We start from the raw sequence: 19,325 nt of genomic DNA, 5'->3' as shown, positions 1-19,325 counted from the left end.
CAAGGGCTTAACAATATAAATTGATCTGTGAAACAAATTTAGCTTCTCCTTTCTAAATTTTTGTTCTTCAAAGCTTGACCATTTTGAAACTTAAAAGTTTTGAAACTTGAAAAGACAATGGGTGAAAGCCAACGGTATGTTTCAGTTAATGCTGATGGAATGGAAATTATTTCCTGTCCCTTTACAGCTCTTCATACCCTTTAAATTCTGATCTAGAAGCACTGGGAACCAATTTTGGTGGGACTCAGTAGCAATTAAAAAAAAAGGTATTTTGTTTTTAAGTTGGAAACTGAAAGAAGAGTTTGTTGATGTATTTAAGAACATAAGAATATTCCTGATAGATTAAACTAAATATCTATCTAGTGTAGGCTAGCATTCTATTTCGTGTCCAGTTGACATGCTGAAGGGAAGCCAACTAAGTTCTCTCCAGCTTTTGTTTCTCATCTTGAAAAAGATGCCCAATTATGAAATATATGTATTGTGTATCCAATACTATCCAGTAAGAATTGACAGCATTGTCTAATTCTCTCTGAAAATTGAAATCTTGAACTGATGATCATAAAGCAAGTTAATTCCATAGTTTAAACTACGTATGTGCTAGGTAAAAACAGTATTTCATTTTCTTGACCTAAACCAGGTTGAATGACACTAAGTTCTAGCATTATGAAAAAGGGAGATGAGCTTTTCATATCACTTATTTTTCAAGCAAAATATAACTTCATACCCAATCCCCTATCTTTCCCCCCTAAGCTAAAAAGCATTAAAAATGGTAGTCTTTCCCTGTTGAGGAAGTTGCCCCAGCTCCCTGACACTTGTTTTCCCTTTTCTGCACCCATTCCAACTATATAATAACCTGAAAATGTGTCAGCCAGAAGTATATACTGCAGAACTGGCCAACATGTCCATTATTTACATGGCATAATCCCTACAGAAGGAAAGTTTTATTTTTTTATCTTTTTCTTAACTTGGAATCTGTCTGTTTCATTCAGTCATATATTGGGCAGTTTTCATTACACAATAAATGTAGTCATAGTTAGTGCTGGGATTCTCCTCTTTGAGCTCCTTTACATGTCTTCTTTTATGCTACCCAGCTTGCCTATAACTGGTTGGCTTGATATCCTCAGGGCTATCATCACTTCCAGTTTCTGCTTCTTATTACCAAAATCTCCCTGCCCCCCATGGAACAGAATAGATACCATGGCTACCCCGGGTCATATAAAAGGAATTGCAGCCTAGCCAATCACAAAGTCTGTCATTCTTTTACTTAGAAGACAGCTAATTATTTAGGCTTTCTGTCTAAATGTAATTTCCTAATAAAGATTTCCTTCTTTTTAAAAGATAAGCACCAAGATTTCCTTCTGCAAATTTCTACATTATTGTTATTTCTCTCTGTATGCATATTCTGCTGCATAAAGCTATTCCAGCAGTTCTTGTTTATCCATTCACTCAATCTGAAGAAGTCCCTTCACAGCTGTTAGCAATCCTTTTTTGCTTTTACAGCCCTGAATAATTTGGTGTCATCTGCAAATCTGGAATTAATCAAATTGTTCATTCATGTTGAGTCCAAAGGTTTCCTCCCCTGAAAAGAGCTTCCTTTGACTGAAGGAATCCTGGGAGACTAGCTTTATCAGAAGAATGGAAATTCTGAATCCAATAAAAATATCCCAGCATCACACATTAAAATCTCAGAGAAACAGAGAGCTTAGTTCTTATCCGGGATGCCTTATAAGCCAAGATAATTTAATACATTATAAAGAAACAGCAACCGTTGGACTCATTTTAGTAAACTATATGGTTAAAACAATCATATTTAAGAAATCATGTATTGATAATGTGACTGAGCTAATAGAAAAAGTTTTTGTACACAAACAGTACAAATTATATATATTCAGTGCACTCCCACATACTTTTTTCTTTATATAAGTCCTTTTCCTGAAATAATCTCTTTTGTTACGTAAAATATCAGATACATACCTTAGGTGTTGATATAATTGAAGCAATGCAAATATTCATGAGACTATTTTTTAAAATGGCACTATTAAAAGTGAAACATAATTTCTACATATTTCATATCGTACTGAAGTATACAGAATAAAAAGAGATGGGTAAGAAATTATAAAGCTTGAATAAAAAGCTGCATTTTAACAGAATATTGTTATCTAAACCCAGTTGAAATATGCAAATGGCAGTGATCCATGTAAGAATTGTTGCCAAAAATTTGGAGCCTCAAACAATTTATTAAAATTTGGAAGAGCAGACTCCTGTCAACAAGTTATAGTCTGTTATTACAACCTAGAAAAAGATATGTTTTCACAGGCTTTTACAATATATTGAGTTCAATTTACACAGCAATTCTACCAGTTTACAATAGGAACTATTGGGCACAGAGATAGTAGGGAAGCAAGAAACTTAGCCACAAGCAGAGAATATCCTATCTTTGCAATTCACATTTTCAAGGGTGAGAGGGAAGATGTTGTAACCCACATATTGTGCTAGAGGTGAAGCAAGCAAATTGAAATTCAGCCAGGTCTGTGAGCACAGTAGCCAATCTTCCAGTATGCTAGAATGGTGGCTTAAATTTGCCCTCAGTTTCAGCACAAAGAGAGAGCCAGTTGTGCTTATTCATCACAAGAGGCAGCCATTCTTTAAGAAACCTGATAGTTTGGCAAAGAAGAATGCTAGAAAACTCAGCCTAGGATTAAACAGTTGACCTAATGACAAAAAAACCCTCTGTAAGCACAAAAAGTATTTGGGAAAAGAATCCTTTTGACTGAGGAGCAACTAGACAAAAGGTTGGAGAAAGTGGAGGAAGGCTGTCAAGCTTTAAATCCTGCTTGATATTCCATTTTTTGGTGCTGCTGTCATAGTTATTGCTACTATTGTTGAACCACAAAGAGAAGTAGCATGCTGGTGGGAGGACAGGCAAGCATGCAGAACTTCCTAAGGTGATGATGAGAAGGTGGTGAAGTGGTGACACAGATCACTAGGCATACTAAATCAGCAAAGAAAAGGATAAGGATAAGAAGAGGAAATTAGATGTGGAGGCCTAAGAAAGAATTGAAGACGGTAACCAACAGAGTGAGAAAAAAGATGATGTAAGAGAAACTCAATATGAAATCAGTTATGTTCAAATTCAGGAACTTCAGTGTAATTTTACAGATACAATAACAATAAAAGGTTACCATACAATCATAGGCATTAGCAGGGGCATGTAACAAAATATGGGATACATGGCAGAAAGGCTGGGGTTTGCGACATGAACACATGTTTTGCCTATTTTCTTTTCTTCCACTTGGTTTGTAGTGGACACCTATGAATATAATTATAATATGATACCGCAACTCACAGGTTTTTTTAAGAGAAATCCAACCCAATAAAGGGATATTTTTGACTATATACCCATAGGTAAAAGTTAAAAAACAGAAATGTTTCTATTCTTTAAAAGAATTTAATTTCCTTTCTGTGAAATTAGATGTAACATTTCTTAAATGTTAAAAGACCCTGTTGGGTTTGTCCCTTTTTTTAAAAAAATCTCTTTTCTGTTTACCTATTCACAGCTTTATCTTTTATCTAGTAATATGGTTATCTATTAACAGCAGAGATGAAAAAGCATCCTGAAATCAAAGGATGGCAGAGGGAGGCCTCTGAGACTCCAATCATTTAAGCACTAGAAAGCTCCTTTCAATATTGAGAGGATGAACTCTGACTAAATGTATGCATATGAGGAAGGGATGAGTGGCAACATGATAAGAAGATACTACTTATGATTCAGTCTTCTACCATTTAACCTATCATAATTCATTAAAAACAGGAAAAATACAGCTAGAAAGATCAAACAGACATGAAGACCAGAACACGTGTTTTTTATTTTCATTCTGGTTTGTTGGGAAAACTTAACTATGAATGCTTAATGCTAGTCAACAATATATATGTTTTACCTTTTCTCTGTAACAGGGCCTATTTGAAATACCTAATATTCTAGAATAGAATAGACAATATCCTTGATATTTTGGTTTTCAGTTCCCACTAGCTCCAACCAGCATAGCCATGTCAAGGAAGTGGTGTAGTCCAAGTAAACTGGAGGATATTATATTGCATCTCTCTGTCCTTGTTGAGAAACTGATCAAGAATATTAGGAGGTAGTCAAGAAAACATTCTGCACAATTCAACAATCTGCTTATTTGTTGCATTAAGTTTCATGCAGATTTCTGTGTCTGTGTGTGTGTGTGTGTAAAATCCAAATTACTCACTAGTCTTAACAGTCAACATTGCTGTAGGAGAGTAATTAATATTTCTGTCTTTTATCTCAAGGTAATTGCAATCTTCATTGGGTAGTCATGAGTTTAAAAATCCATTCAAAACTAGATTTAGACTATAATTTTGGGTGCATCATTTATCTTGGAATTAAGACCCTTTGAATTCAAAGGGTTTTATCTCTGAGAACACGTGCACAGAACTGAACTTTTAAACCGTTTAAGACAAAAGGTTACATCCCTCCCCAATAGGAAATCCTTTTGCTGCAAGGGAAGTGAACTGAGCAATTTTAATAAGACACCTGTAAATAGGGCCGCCTTGTTTTTTAATGTGTAGATTTTTTATTGACAAAGCTGGTGACATTTGGGAGGCTGTACACAGCAGATGGGGTCAAAGCAGTCAACATCTTATGGGACTGCAAAGCTAAGTAGCTTTTCACACAATTCTAAACAAACAGATGCACAAATTAGAGCAAAACAAATCTGAGTAGTTAGATAAACCCACAAGGCAGATTGAGTACTAAACCATGATGTTCAAGCTGTAATAATAATAATGATAATAATAAATAAGATCTCTGGCTCTGCAAAATAAAAATATTGGAAAAGAAACCTCTCTCTTTGCAGTTAAGAAAATGGGGATATAATTTCATCCTTCAAAGTTAGCCAAAGGTCCAAATTACATGTAAACTTTACTTTCATATGCATAAAACTGAAAACAAAAACATGACAGTATATTTTGGCTTGAAAATAAAAATTAAGTTTCTTGCCGAAATGTAAAATACTCAACCTGGCAATGGCTATGATTCTTTCTTTACTGTTTTAAAAAACATTATGAACCTTCTGCATACAAAGTAGCAGTAATGACAATAAGGTTCTCAAAATATTTCTCACTTAAAGTTTATGCAATTTCCTTATTTCTAAACATATTAGATTGTAATACCAACTTGAACATTGCTTTTAAAGGTCTTGCTAGTGCAGTCTACCTACATCTGCACAAAAGGGAGGCAACTGCATTCAAATTGGAATCCACATTACTGGATCAGTGAGGTCAACTGAAAATACTTGCACATGCAAATAACATGTACCTGCCTGAAACAGCAGGAGATAGATATTGTCCTGCTCTCCAGCAAGAGTTATTTCCTAGACACTGAAAACATGTTGCCTTACAATTTTTTTAGCTAGTTCATATTGGTTTATTATTATAACAAACTGTAGTAAACATATATTTTGTGCCTTTGAGTCAGATTTTGACTCCTAGTGACCACCTGAACAACTCCTTGCGGTTTTCTTGGTAAGGTTTTTCAGAAGTGGTTTGCCATTGTCTCCTTCCCAGGGCTGAGAGAGAGTGACTGGCCTATGGTCACCCAGCTGGCTTCGTGCCTAAGGTGGGACTAGAACTCACGGTCTCCCAGTTTCCAGCCTGGTGCCTTAACCACTATATCAAGCTGGCTCTCATAGTAAGACTAGCATTTGTGTATACCCCGTCTTTCACTTACAGTGGCCATAAAATCAGGAGTTTTTGCTTTCCTCTTTGATTTACTGAGTTTGACCTTTCATTTACACCAGAAGTTAATCTTAACAGTTTGTTAAAGCATACCAATTTCCTAACAAATGGCTGACATTTTCACACTTTATGTCACCTAGTGGCGTACTTTAGAAATAAAGAGAGTAAGGATATATATGTCATCTTAGAAACAATTACATATATGTCACTCAGTCACTCCATTTCAAGATAGGAATATAGTGGAAATCAAGCGGACAGAAAGAAAATACTGACTTTCTGCTGCAAATACATAACAAATCAACATAACTTCTGCAAAGCCATAATTTCCAGCTTATTTTATATTTTAGATGCAGTATATTTTAACCAAATATTTAAAATTTGTTTCTATAAAAGACAGTTAAAGCATGCAGCAGTAAAATAGAACAGATATATTAGCTGATGTTTCTATTTCCCCTGAAGCAAGCATATTGGTGTGTTATACCAAATATAAGTTAAAATATGAAACATAAGCTGCCACATCAAAATGGGGAGAGAAAAACTAAATAAGGCAACCAGTTTTTAAAAAAAAAGGAGGAGGGGGAAGGAGAATATTTTGAGGAGATTATACTACTATTATAAATCTCCTCTAATGAAGAAATTGCACATTCCTGAGCTATATGGATATTTTTATTTCCAATTCAATTTTTAGGCAGAAATTAAACAAATCAGTACATTCTGCTATGCCATCTGCCAGAGAGTTTTCAGTTCAACGCTGCATTTCCAGACTGTGTGTCTTGAAAGTCTGAAATCATTATGTTGCTGGCAAGTAAGGTAGCAATACAAGTACTTACGGCAGAACTGAGAGCAGGAAAGAGCAGAAATGAGAAATTAATATGTCTCAGATATACAGTACTGTGCAAAGGTTTTCGGCAGGTATGAAAAAATGCTGTAAAGTAAGAATGCTTTCAGTCAGGTCCAGAAATATTGGGACATCGACACAATTCTAACTTCTTTGGCTCTATACACCACCACAATGGATTTGGAATGAAACAAACACAATGTGCGTTAACTGCAGACTGTCAGCTTTAATTTGAGGGTATGTACATCCAACTCAGGTGAACGGTGTAGGAATTACAACAGTTTGCATATGTGCCTCCCACTTGTCAAGGGACCAAAAGTAATGGGACAGAATAATAATCATAAATCAAACTTTCCCTTTTTAATACTTGGTTGCAAATCCGTTGCAGTCAATCACAGCCTGAAGTCTGGAACCCATAGACATCACCAGACGCTGGGTTTCATCCCTGGTGATGCTCTGCCAGGCCTCTACTGCAACTGTCTTCAGTTCCTGCTTGTTCTTGGGGCATTTTCCCTTCAGTTTTGTCTTCAGCAAGTGAAATGCATGCTCAATGGGATTCAGGCCAGGTGATTGGCTTGGCCATTGCATAACATTCCACTTCTGTCCCTTCAAAAACTCTTTGGTTGCTTTTGCAGTATGCTTTGGGTCATTGTCCATCTGTACTGTGAAGCGCCGTCCAATGAGTTCTGCAGCATTTGGCTGAATGTGAGCAGATAATATTGCCCGAAACACTGCAGAATTCATCCTGCTGCTTTTGTCAGCAGTCACATCATCAATAAATACAAGAGAACCAGTTCCATTGGCAGCCATACATGCCCACGCCATGAGACTACCACCACTATGCTTCACTGATGAGGTGGTATGCTTAGGATCATGAGCAGTTCCTTTCCTTCTCCATACTCTTCTCTTCCCATCACTCTGGTACAAGTTGATCTTGGTCTCATCTGTCCATAGGATGTTGTTCCAGAACTGTGAAGGCTTTTAGATGTCGTTTGGCAAACTCTAATCTGACCTTCCTGTTTTTGAGGCTCACCAATGGTTTACATCTTGTGGTGAACCCTCTGTATTCACTCTGGTGAAGTCTTCTTTTGATTGTTGACTTTGACACACATACACCTACCTCCTGGAGAGTGTTCTTGATCTGGCCAACTGTTGTGAAGGGTGTTTTCTTCACCAGGGAAAGGATTCTTCGGTCATCCACCACAGTTGTTTTCCGTTGTCTCCCGGGTCTTTTGGTGTTGCTGAGCTCACCGGTGCGTTCCTTCTTTTTGAGAATGTTCCAAACAGTTGTTTTGGCCACGCCTAATGTTCTTGCTATCTCTCTGATGGGTTTGTTTTGTTTCTTCAGCCTAATGATGGCTTGCTTCACTGATAGTGACAGTTCTTTGGATCTCATCTTGAGAGTTGACAGCAACAGATTCCAAATGCAAATAGCACACTTGAAATGAACTCTGGGCCTTTTATCTGCACATTGTAATTGGGGTACTGAGGGAATACCACACACCTGGCCATGGAACAGCTGAGAAGCCAATTATCCCATTACTTTTGGTCCCTTAACAAGTGGGAGGCACATATGCAAACTGTTGTAATTCCTACACCGTTCACCTGAGTTGGATGTACATACCCTCAAATTAAAGCTGACAGTCTGCAGTTAAGGCACATTGTGTTTGTTTCATTCCAAATCCATTGTGGTGGTGTATAGAGCCAAAGATGTTAGAATTGTGTCGATGTCCCAATATTTCTGGACCTGACTGTATATTGTAATTGTTTATGTTCATCAATTTACAAAATACAAAGTGAGCAAACAAAAGAGAAATCCAGATCAAATCAATATTTGGTGTGACCACCCTTTGTCTTCAAAACAGCATCAATTCTTCTAGGTACATTTGCACATAGGTTTTGAAGGAACTCAGCAGGTAGGTTGTTCCAAACATTTTGGAGAACTAACCACAGATTTCCTGTGGATGTAGGCTGCCTCAAATCCTTCTGCCACTTCATGGAATTCCAGACAGACTCGATGATGTTGAGATCAGGGCTCTGTGGGGGCCAAATCATCACTTCCAGGACTCCTTGTTCTTCTTTACGCTGAAGATAGTTTTGAATGACATTGGCTGTATGTTTGGGGCCATTGTCCTGCTGCAGAATAAATTTAGGGCCAATCACACGCCTCCCCAATGGTATGGCATGATAGATAAGGATCTGCCTGTATTTCTCAGCATTGAGGACACCACTGATCCTGATCAAATCTCCAACTCCATTTGCAGAAATGCAGCCCCAAACTTGCAAGGAACCTCCACCAGGCTTCACTGTTGCCTGCAGACACTCATTCTTGTACCACTCTCCAGCCCTTCGGCAAACAAACTGCCTCCTACTACAGCCGAAGATTTTAAATTTTGACTCATCAATCCAGAGCACCTGCTGCCATTTTTCTGCACCCCAGTTCTTATGTTTTTGTGCATAGTTGAGTCGCTTAGCCTTGTTTCCACGTTGGAGATATGGCTTTTTGGCCACAATTCTTCCAGACTTCTGGCCAGACTTCTCCGGACAGTAGATGGGTGTACCTGGGTCCCACTGGTTTCCGCCAGTTCTGTGCTGATGGCACTGTTGGACATCTTCCAATGTCAAAGTGAAGTAAGCAAGATGTGTCTACCATCTGCTGCATTAAGTTTCCTTGGCCGACCACTGCGCCTACGCACCTCAACATTGCCCGTTTCTTTGTGCTTCTTCAAAAGAGCTTGAACAGCACATCTTGAAACCCCAGTCTGCTTTGAAATTTTTGCCTGGGAGAAACCTTGCTGATGCAGTATAACTACCTTGTGTCTTGTTGCTGTGCTCAGTCTTGCCATGGTGTATGACCTATGACATGAAACTGTTTTCCACAACCTCACCTTAGTAGCAGAGTTTGGCTGTTTCTCACCCAGTTTTAAGCCTCCTACACAGCTGTTTCTGTTTCAGTTAATTACTGTGTTTCAACCTATATATGAAATTGATTATCATTAGCACCTGCTTTGTATAATTGGTTAATCATACACCTGACTCCAATCCTACAAGATCCCTGACTTTGTGCAAGTGTACAAAGTGTGCAAGTGTACAAAGTGTGCAAGTGTAAGAACTGATCCTGGTTTGAGGCCAAAGGGTAGTCACACCAAATATTGATTTGATTTAGATTTCTCTTCTGTTCACTCTCTTTGCATTTTGTAAATTGATAAACATAAACAATTACAATATATATTTTTGAAAGCATTCTTACTTCACAGCATTTTTTCACACCTGCTTAAAACTTTTGCACAGTACTGTAAATATGGAATCCAGTTCAGCCCTTCAGGTGACCATAGCACACCACATTTCTAGATGTCAACACCCTTTAATATAAGGTCTGACATATGTGAATGAAGGAAGTGCATTTAGAGCTTTATATTACTTATAAGAATGATTTCCTATGCTGAAACCAGGTGGGGAATATAAAGAAAATGTTACACCTCTCCAATCATGTTCTTTTCCACCCTGCCCTGCCTTGCCTTGCCTTATAGAAGAGATAAACAGCATATTAATATTATGATACAATTTTTGTATTTCAATTCACTGTAATAAGCTAATTTGATCAATTCATAGGAAGATGTAATCCTGATAGACCTCCTATAACAGGAAACAATCCATTCCAGCATGACCATATTCTAATAAGAATGTAATAGATTTTTTTGCTACCACAATCCAACACATAATATATTTTGCTATTATAAGCCATGGTTTTCTCTACCTGCTCTGATTATATCTAGTGACAAGCTTGTTTTTATATTATCTAGGAGAGAGCAGCCATACATCTTTATAATCCATGATACAACAAAGATCATTTAGCATCAAGCCTGCCCCAGCCTACTTAATTCAGCTCATCACCTCCATCATTTTATCTTTAATTATTACAAACTGTGTGGGGCTGAGTCCTTATAAAACCCAGCCATATCTGTTTCTTTTCCCATTTTTTTTAAAGTTAACATAGACCTTAAATGGATAATTTATAAAAAAAAAATTTTAATTTCAAATTTAGTCACCACCCATCTCACTCAACGAGCAACTCTGGGCAGCTTACAATAAATAAGAATAAAAACCAATTAAAATACAATAAAAACAGTAATCAAAAATAAATAATATTATCTAAGGGATAGATGGTATAAATCAATTATCAACCTCTGGGAGTGACTTTAGGGTGCTAACCACTCCCTCCTTGAGCCCCACATGAGCTGGCAGAGCCAGATCTTCACCCCCTTCTGGAAGGCCAGAAGAGTGGAGGCCTGCCTCACCTCTGGAGGGAGTGTTCCATAGGGTGGGAGCAATGGCAGAGAAGGTTCTCTTCTTGGGACCCGCTAAACGACATTCTTTAATCGACGGGGTCCATAACATATCTCCCCCCTCTGCCCAGGTGGGACAGGTAAACATAATGGGAATGAGAGAGTCCCTAAACAGCTTGCTCACTCTTTTATAACTTAAGTTGTTCATAATAAAAATTGTGCTACTGCACTTCTGGATTCATTTGGTAATGGACTGACACGTAGGGTTGGAATTTGTATTTGCTAGCAATATCATACAAGAAGTTCAGTAGCATTCTGACAAAATTGTCAGAGCTGTTTTCTTCACAAACAGAAAATTATAAATTTTTATTCATTTCATGGTACTAAAATCCTTGAATAATACCTGATTGCCTTTTAACACAGAGACACATACACACACTCTTTTCTGCTTGGGTTTATGACTTTAGATGAAAATGGCCAGGCAATATTGTTATTCCATGTTATCTCCAAGGAGAGAAGAGACATGAAGAAAAGCCTTTTCTCAATCATGTATTTGCCTCCTTGGAAAGTAAGGGTCATAAAGACGCACAACTAAAATGCACATATGGAACAAGTAGCCATTTTGGATTTTTGATTTCCTGAACCTGCTTCATGAAACTTTGAATTTCTATGTATCTGTTGAACTTAATGGAAGAGATGAAATGTCATAATGTCATTGCATGCATATATTCGTCTTTATAATATCTTATTTACTATCCTGAAAACAATTTTGGTTTTCCTTTATTCTGTCTTACATTAAAAGACCTCAAGTTCGTTCCCAGGCTTCTAACTTAAGTTTTCCAAGAAAGAGAATTTATAATGACAATCTTGAATTTTTACCTCTAAACAAATTTAGACAGAATTATGTCATACAATGCTCTGAACAAGACTGCATTCTGCAAGGCATGAGTAAAGTTTATAAACAGGCACAGAATTCATTTTAAGAACTCATTCCTAAATTGAAACATTGAAGAAAATGAAACATTTCACTGCTTACTTTTAAAATATTCTGGGTTTCATTCCACTTATTGGTCCACTCTTTGGTAAGTTCTTGCACCTACAAAATAAGCCAAAACAATATGCACAAATTAAATCCAAATTTGAATTGATCACCAATTGTTTTCCGCCTGTTTCCCAAGGAATTTAGGCTATTCATTCAACATTACTGTATCATGAGTAATCTCATTGATCTTATTCAGTCCTAATGCACTTAATTAAAACAAAAGTCCCTTTTTTACTTCAACATGGACCCTAAAAGCTTTGCTGCAAAATTATTATTATTGCATTAAATGGAAGAGTTTTACAATATAAATACAGAATTTTCAGCAAATATGCTTGCTGAAATTATTTTGAATCAATCATGAAAAATTGTTTACAGTTCATTTATACCGATCAGTGTACGTAAGTTATTAACTAATATAAGTATCTTTTTCTTACCCATAAAAGCACATAAAACTAAAGGGTTTTTTTTTTTAAATTAATGGAGTAGCAACTCTAAAGGTGTCTGCACCTGGCTCATCTTGTCTGAGCTCAGCAACTATGCAGATCAAAGATGTGCATGCAGAAGTATTCAGAGACTGCCGGGAGCAGGTGCCAAAGCAGGTGGACAAGCCTGGAAAAAGGCATGGCTGTTTCATCAGTTTGAAAACAAGCGCTTTGTTTGTGCTCTTGCACATTCCAAGGCACTTCCTTCAAAGGCTTCGCACAGCCCTATTGGTGAATAGTGGTATGGGAGCCTACCAGAGAATCTCAGAGTTGTAGGCTAGATTGGGAAGCTGAAAAAGCATCCTGGGAAAGGGAATAGCAAACTACTTCTGTATTGTTGCCATGAAAACAGTTGATTCTGTAACCTCAGAAGCTGAACTCAACTCAAGGGAATTTTTACCTTTAACAAACTAGCATTTTTAATTTCAGCAAATATCATGCATTTGAGTGTCAGTACAAGCACAGACACTATTTTGGAAAGGGTAAAGCCAGAGGTGTCCACAGAAACTGATGATTTCATCAAAATGATGAAAGCAGCATCACAGTGTTGCAGTTCAAGCTTAACTCCTTTTGTATGTGAGTATGATATTACAATACTCATACAAAAGGGGTGGGGCTTATGGCTAATGTTGCTTTGTTATTTGCCCCCTCACCACCTGGACATCCACTGAGGACAACCCTGGTTAAAATATTTGTGGGGTCTTGAGCCTACAAGACCAACAATTTTCAGCCAAAACAGTCATTGGCTGAGATTTTTCTCAGCATTTTGGCTGAGATCAGTTCAAGTGTATTCATTGGCTATGCTTCCTGGAAATCTGAGGGACTGACTTGAAGACACACACCCACACACACAAAAAAGTTCAGCATATCTGGAGGGCACAAGATGGGAGAAAGCTGAGTTGAGTTCATATGGAGGGGACAGAAATGGATAAACACAAGACACTGAATCAATTTCATTCAGTTGATTTGACATATCAACATTTGATTTAAATGAAAGGTTGAGAAGCTTCGTTTTTTATGAGTTCAGATATTGTGCTTAACTATATTGTTGTTCTGTTTGTATTTTTGGCTTTTAAGCTATGAACATATTGTTCCAAGGACCATGTTTTCACTGGAATGCATGGCAACATAAAAAATAAAAATGAGTAAAGTATTAGAAAAATTGCCTGTTAAAATGGAATGGGAAAGTTCGCAATCTTAGGTATTAAATTTTATGGGATTCATCCTGAGTATACAGGTAGGCCTCACTTATTGAATACCTCGTGCAGCAACCATTCAAAGTTACAACGGTGTTAAAAAAATAACTTTGCGAACAAGGTGCGCATTTATGACCTTTACAGGGTCTCTCTCTCTCAATCACGTGTTTGCCGTTATGGTCAGTTAGTATGTGTGATCCTAGGCCTGACCCATTTTTCCCCCTCTTCCTTGCAGAGTGAAGAGATTGGAGAGGAAGGGATTACAAGCAGATTCACAATGGGAAATACACATCAAAAGAAACGCGCTGATGTCGGCTGTTTGCCTAGCATGCTTAGGGTTAGGAGTCGTGAGCACCCTAGGCAAATAGCCAGCATATTCCCCATTGTGTGCCTGCTTACTCTCCTGTAATCTGTTCCTCTCCAACTCTCCATTCTGCAAGGGGGTAAAAGAAAAAAAAATGGGTTAGACACAGGAGAGATTACCTAAACAGATTGCTTGTTTAGGCAATCTCTCCGTGCCTGACCTATTCCTTTTGTGTATTCTCCATTGTGTGCCTTGTAATCCCTTCCTCTCCAATGAATGTAAATACAAACATTGATTCCCTTCTTGCACATTATACAAAGATCCAGCTCCCTTGACAAGTCCATAATGCTGGGAAAGGTGGAAGAAAAAAGAAAAGCATAACCATTATCAAGATGGATGGACTCCATTATAGGAGCAACAGGTGCACCTAAGGATGCTTGGGGGTCCAAGTTGGGGACAGATCATCCTGGAAAAGGTCTATTTACACTAAGAGTTCTCAATGACTTGTTGGCACATAATCAATCAATATATACATAGAACTAGTCTAAAAGTGTTGGTGCTTGAGGCACTTGACAAAATAAAACTTACTCTTGCTTCATTCTGCTGCAGTTTTTCTTCCATACTCAAAGCTGTTGGAGAATCCAGAAGTGCAATCTAGTTAAACAGATGAAACAAACTATTATACAAAGAAGACATGTTAGCTATGTTACACAATATTCAATGTTATTGTCCAGAAAATAACTGTACAATTAATCTTAGAGATTTCAGCAGAAAAGACTAATCTGAATCTTCAGCACAGAAAGATTGCACTGGAGCCTTAAGAAGTAATGAGGATAGCTAGTTTTTAAGATGAAAAACAAGGCCACTGGTTGCAATGTGCTTCAAAACCTTCAACTGGTACATCACAAAATATAAATGCTCTTATGCAAGTACAAGAATTTCCCTTTCTTCCAGGAAACTCAAACCCAGATGAAGAACTCGTTAAAAAAAAAAAATTAAACTTACGACTTGTGAGGGGTTGCTGTTTCCTTGAACTACTGGGTTACTTATGTTCTAATATAGCAGTATTATAATATTTACTAATAGGGATAACTTTAAATATCTGTTTTGCAACATTTTCCAATTATCTGCACTGATATTCTTCTTTGAATGGGAGAGAGAGAAATTTATAGGATGTAGATTTACATGATTTTTGTTATAGGTTACTTTTTCCTGTACCCAAAGCATCCATATTTCTGCATAGTTGTGGAATTGCATGTGTTCTTACTCATTTTTGTTTTTAAAGGGAAATACAATGGCAATGAAAATAAAGAAGAAATGAACTGAACTGATTGGATTCCACTGGGGACCGTACTGCCTATGGAAAGCAATCTACATTCCTGTGTGGCTGACTTTAAAAAAAGAAAACTGAAAAAGCAGTACCTCCCAACTGCAGTGCTATACTAGGCCATATGCTTATCCTTTCAGCATCTATGATAAATCCTATATGATCTTGCAAACTATTCTTTTCTCCCCTGCAATTACAATAATAGGCAATAATATGTGCCACCCTTGATTGCATTATTCATACAGGAACGCTACATTGTGTTCATTAGCATATGCCCACCGAGTAGGAAAAAAATATAATATGGTACTTCAACTAAAAAGACTCAGTGTAGACTCTGCCCAGGATATTTTCCCAGTCCTACTGTTTAGTTATCTTCCCCTCACCCTCTAAGGTAGATGTTCTCTTCTGTATGAAACACAATCCTTATTTTGAAAGCATCATCTATTTGAAAAACACTTCAACACCTCTGAGGAAAAGATAATGAACTATTAAAAAGGAAGCAAAAGCTTTGAAGTTGCTCATCAACAGTTAGCATCTAGGCAGCAAACTGAATAGACATGTTTTAATGTCATTTCATCTTATATACAACCTGAAGGACTTCCTTTAAGACTGAAAAAATGATGTCAAAACTATATAAATGGCAGATTGAGATTCAAATGGTACAAGAAAATCTTCAGTTCTTCAATACTTTTAGAAATTGTATCTACGACAATATTTTATTATCTTGGAATAATGAGTGGAATACATTTAAGTTCCTTCCTTTTTAGAATGGAGTCAGTCAGCAAAACAGAGAGGGTTTGATGCCCCCTTCTAATGCAGTCTCCTACATGCCATTAAAATCAGCTCCAGAAGATTGCACCCTACTGCAATTTGGGCTGAGGTGACCTGCTGGAGGGGGAGAAAGTTCATCTAAACAGAGGATGTCATAGTCCCTAAAGGATTTCAGTAACTAGAGTTAGTATTTCCAAAAATGGTTAAACTGTGCTTTAGTAATATTCTGCTACTACTTTGAGATAAAATTGATAATGCAAAGTAGCCAGGACTTACTTCAGAGAAAAGAGTTATGTGTGTTTGCCCACATTACATCTCTCTTTACTTCCCACTGAATATGCATAGAAACTCCAGCATAAAGTTTACTTCTTTTAATTTCTCTACTAATCACAACACTAACTACTGCCTTATAAGAAAACATGCTATGTTTTTCAAGCCCAGATCTATAGGTTTGCAATGCTGTTGAGGTACCAGAGGTTGTACTGTAGATGTAAAGAACTGCAGAACAGAGAATAGTGTTGCTTCAATAAGGAATTATGAAATCAAGGTTGAGAACAAGTGCCATCATCATGTTAAATTCTTTATCCTGAAGAAAGACTTGGTCGTGCTTCTTTGGCAGACAACAACTTTTCCTTGCAATGAAACAAAAGCTAAAGTTGCTTACATGCAAGAAGCACAAAAGAATTCCTCGTCTGTCAAAGACAGAAGGCCCAAATCTATTCCTTTTCTCTATACAAAGCACACCCCACAAAACATAGAACTCAGTGTTTAAATAAGATAAATTGTGAGATATCTACTTTTAAAACTATTTCTGCTGGCTCAACACTATACAGTAATAACTGCAATTCGATGATAAATCTAACATTCAACACTACCCTAAATTGTCTCCTATTCATAGGCAAACATTGTCAAGAAACATCTAATCTAGAATTGATTTATACAAGTTAATATAATTTTAAACAGAATATGCTATATGAGATTGTGAAATCAATGGTGTCTCTAACCTGGTTCCCCTGAGCAAGCAGAGTTTTCAGTCTGGCAATTTCAGCTCGAAGCTCACGAATTAGCTTGACGTTTGGATCTTCATTAATGGTAGGTTTGTTGATTATGTTTTTAGCTCGGTTTGCATAGCGAAGGGTGCTCAATGTTTCTCCATAATTGACATCAGCAGGTGATATAGCTGAGAAAAATGATTTCAAAATTATGTGATACCAATACCAAGTTCCATTTGGAAGTCTTGAAAGCTCCTTATGAGTGGAGAAAAAACAAATGGTTTCTTTTGCTGCTATGGCCGGAATGGCACTTATAGAAAAATATTAATGTAGTTGTCATTTCTATACATGGTTCTAATGGGAAGCTTATTATATATCACTAATCTGGGAATGATTTCAAATGTCTATGAGAAGATATGATTTCCTTACAAGTTTATAATTCTGTAGGATCTTGAAGATTATTATGAAGAGCATTATGACATAAACTGACTCTTTTCATAGTTTTTTTCCCCCACTCCTATGTAGGCCCATATTAAAGTTTAGATATAAAGATTACATTATTAAAAATAATATAATAATACTGTATTCTCAGTACAACTGTTTAATGAACATACTGTATGTCATGCTAATCAATTTGATCTGCATAAAACTTTTTTTAAATAGACAGACATGAACATTCACATAACTGAAAACACACTTACTTGCAATCATTATTGTTTTAGAGTTTCCTCCTAGGCTATCTTTCAAAAGCCATGTCAACACAGAATCCCTGTAAGGCACAAATACTTGTTTTTTCTTTATAAGAGGGTTTGAGGCATCCTGAGATATATCAGCTATGAAAGAAGAAATAGGCCATTTTTATAGAGGGATGGATAATGAGTTCAGTATTAGTTTAGTTTTGCAATGAATTAAACATAAAACAAAGAGATATACCTAAGGCAGAAATTACATTCCCCAGAGTAACTAGGGATTTGTTTATATTTCCTCCTTCTTTTAATCTGACACCTGTAGCACCAGTGGCATCTGCTCTCTCACTTCCAGCTAAGTCTACCAAATGTATCTTGCTGACAGTCTCGCATGGCATTTCGGTGTCAAACTTAGCCTATGGAAAAATAGCAAGAACAAGATACAAAGCTCTGAATATTAAAAAAAAGAGTTGTAGAGGTAGTAGCAAAACAATTTCTATGTTTCAATTCTAATGTATATGTAAGTATAGTAGAGACACCACCTATGAATAGTAGCTTAATCCCTTTAAATAGTTCTTTAATTTCAAATATACAAGTAAGATAAACAGAGATCAAATATAAATTGTTTTCCTTTTCCAAAATATACTTGCTTCAAAAAGCCATGCGTAAAATGCCTGGGAGTTAACACTTTGAAGATACACAAATATTTTCATTGGCACCTCTTAAAATAAGAGTTTTAGTTTCCACCTTCAATTCCCATACATAAAGATGGATTCCAGTTCTGTCAAGATGCCCCATGGGTTTTCAAATTATATTTTTAAAGCAGCAGTTTTTAAATAATGAATTTGCTCTTATAACAAGCCAATGATTGTGGCTGATCAAATTATTTAGTTATGCAATATATCCTCCTTTATCTTTTTTTAAATGAATACAATCTTGCAAGATTTATTTATGCATATTTCCCTTAAATTAATTGAAAATTATTAATCACTTCCTTTCCAGACCACACCTCTAATGGCTGGAATTGAATAAAAAACAGAATGTCCTGGAATTCCTTGGAAAATCTGATTCCTAGAATGGAATGATTTGTGTATCTGTAGTAACAAGTCTAAGGAGTGGAATAAAACAGCCCTCTGGTATGTGTTCAGTCTATTAATAATGTGTTTTTGTTTTTGTTTTGGGGGGGTTTTTTGTTTCCTTTTGAAAAAATCCTATTTCCCTTTGTTGACATAATTAGAATAGATAGTGGGATTATGATTAGATAGCGGAACAACTTTTATAGTCTCTGATCAGAGCAGAAACACTGGCTGAGGGGTATTAGTACAATGTTGGTAGTATTCTCCAATTCTAGTTGTTTTTCTTAGCATTTGTCCTGCATGGCTGCAGGGTCTGCTTATTTTACATTCTGCTCACCTAGTTCTTACAAAGGAACTATCAACGCATGATGCGATGGGGACTGTTGTTTTTCTTGTTGTAAAGGCTGATGCTGATTAAGACCGAGAGGGAAGACTGCCTCAGGGTCATCTAGCTAGCTTCCATGCCCAAGGGAGGACTAGAACGTGGATCTCTCTACTCCTAATACAGCCCCTTAGCCACTGTATCATACTAGCTCTCATTACCTATTTCTAATATTAGTCCAATAAT

At 36.8% G+C, this 19,325-nt stretch overlaps 1 protein-coding gene across 5 annotated transcripts in view; it reads right to left on the bottom strand.

The window, feature by feature from the left end:
* KIF16B (kinesin family member 16B) overlaps positions 1-19,325 on the bottom strand; it is a 152,948-nt gene that overhangs the window by 113,973 nt on the left and 19,650 nt on the right. For all 5 annotated transcript variants that reach the window (XM_088134360.1, XM_088134365.1, XM_088134368.1 and 2 more), the window contains exons 8-12: positions 17,929-18,097; positions 17,697-17,828; positions 17,008-17,183; positions 14,494-14,559; positions 11,918-11,977 (exon numbers count right to left, since the gene is read on the bottom strand). In XM_088134360.1, coding sequence (XP_087990486.1) covers positions 11,918-11,977; positions 14,494-14,559; positions 17,008-17,183; positions 17,697-17,828; positions 17,929-18,097 — 603 coding nt within the window. The remainder of the gene's footprint in view (positions 1-11,917; positions 11,978-14,493; positions 14,560-17,007; positions 17,184-17,696; positions 17,829-17,928; positions 18,098-19,325) is intronic.

This window comes from Python bivittatus, unplaced genomic scaffold (genome assembly GCF_059951505.1).
Source record: "Python bivittatus isolate LINGU-HERP-01145 unplaced genomic scaffold, Pbiv_v1 ctg000020_np1212, whole genome shotgun sequence".
NCBI lineage: Eukaryota > Metazoa > Chordata > Lepidosauria > Squamata > Pythonidae > Python > Python bivittatus.
The sequence above is the reverse complement of the archived record's forward strand: the minus strand, read 5'-3'. Positions and strand labels throughout refer to the sequence as shown.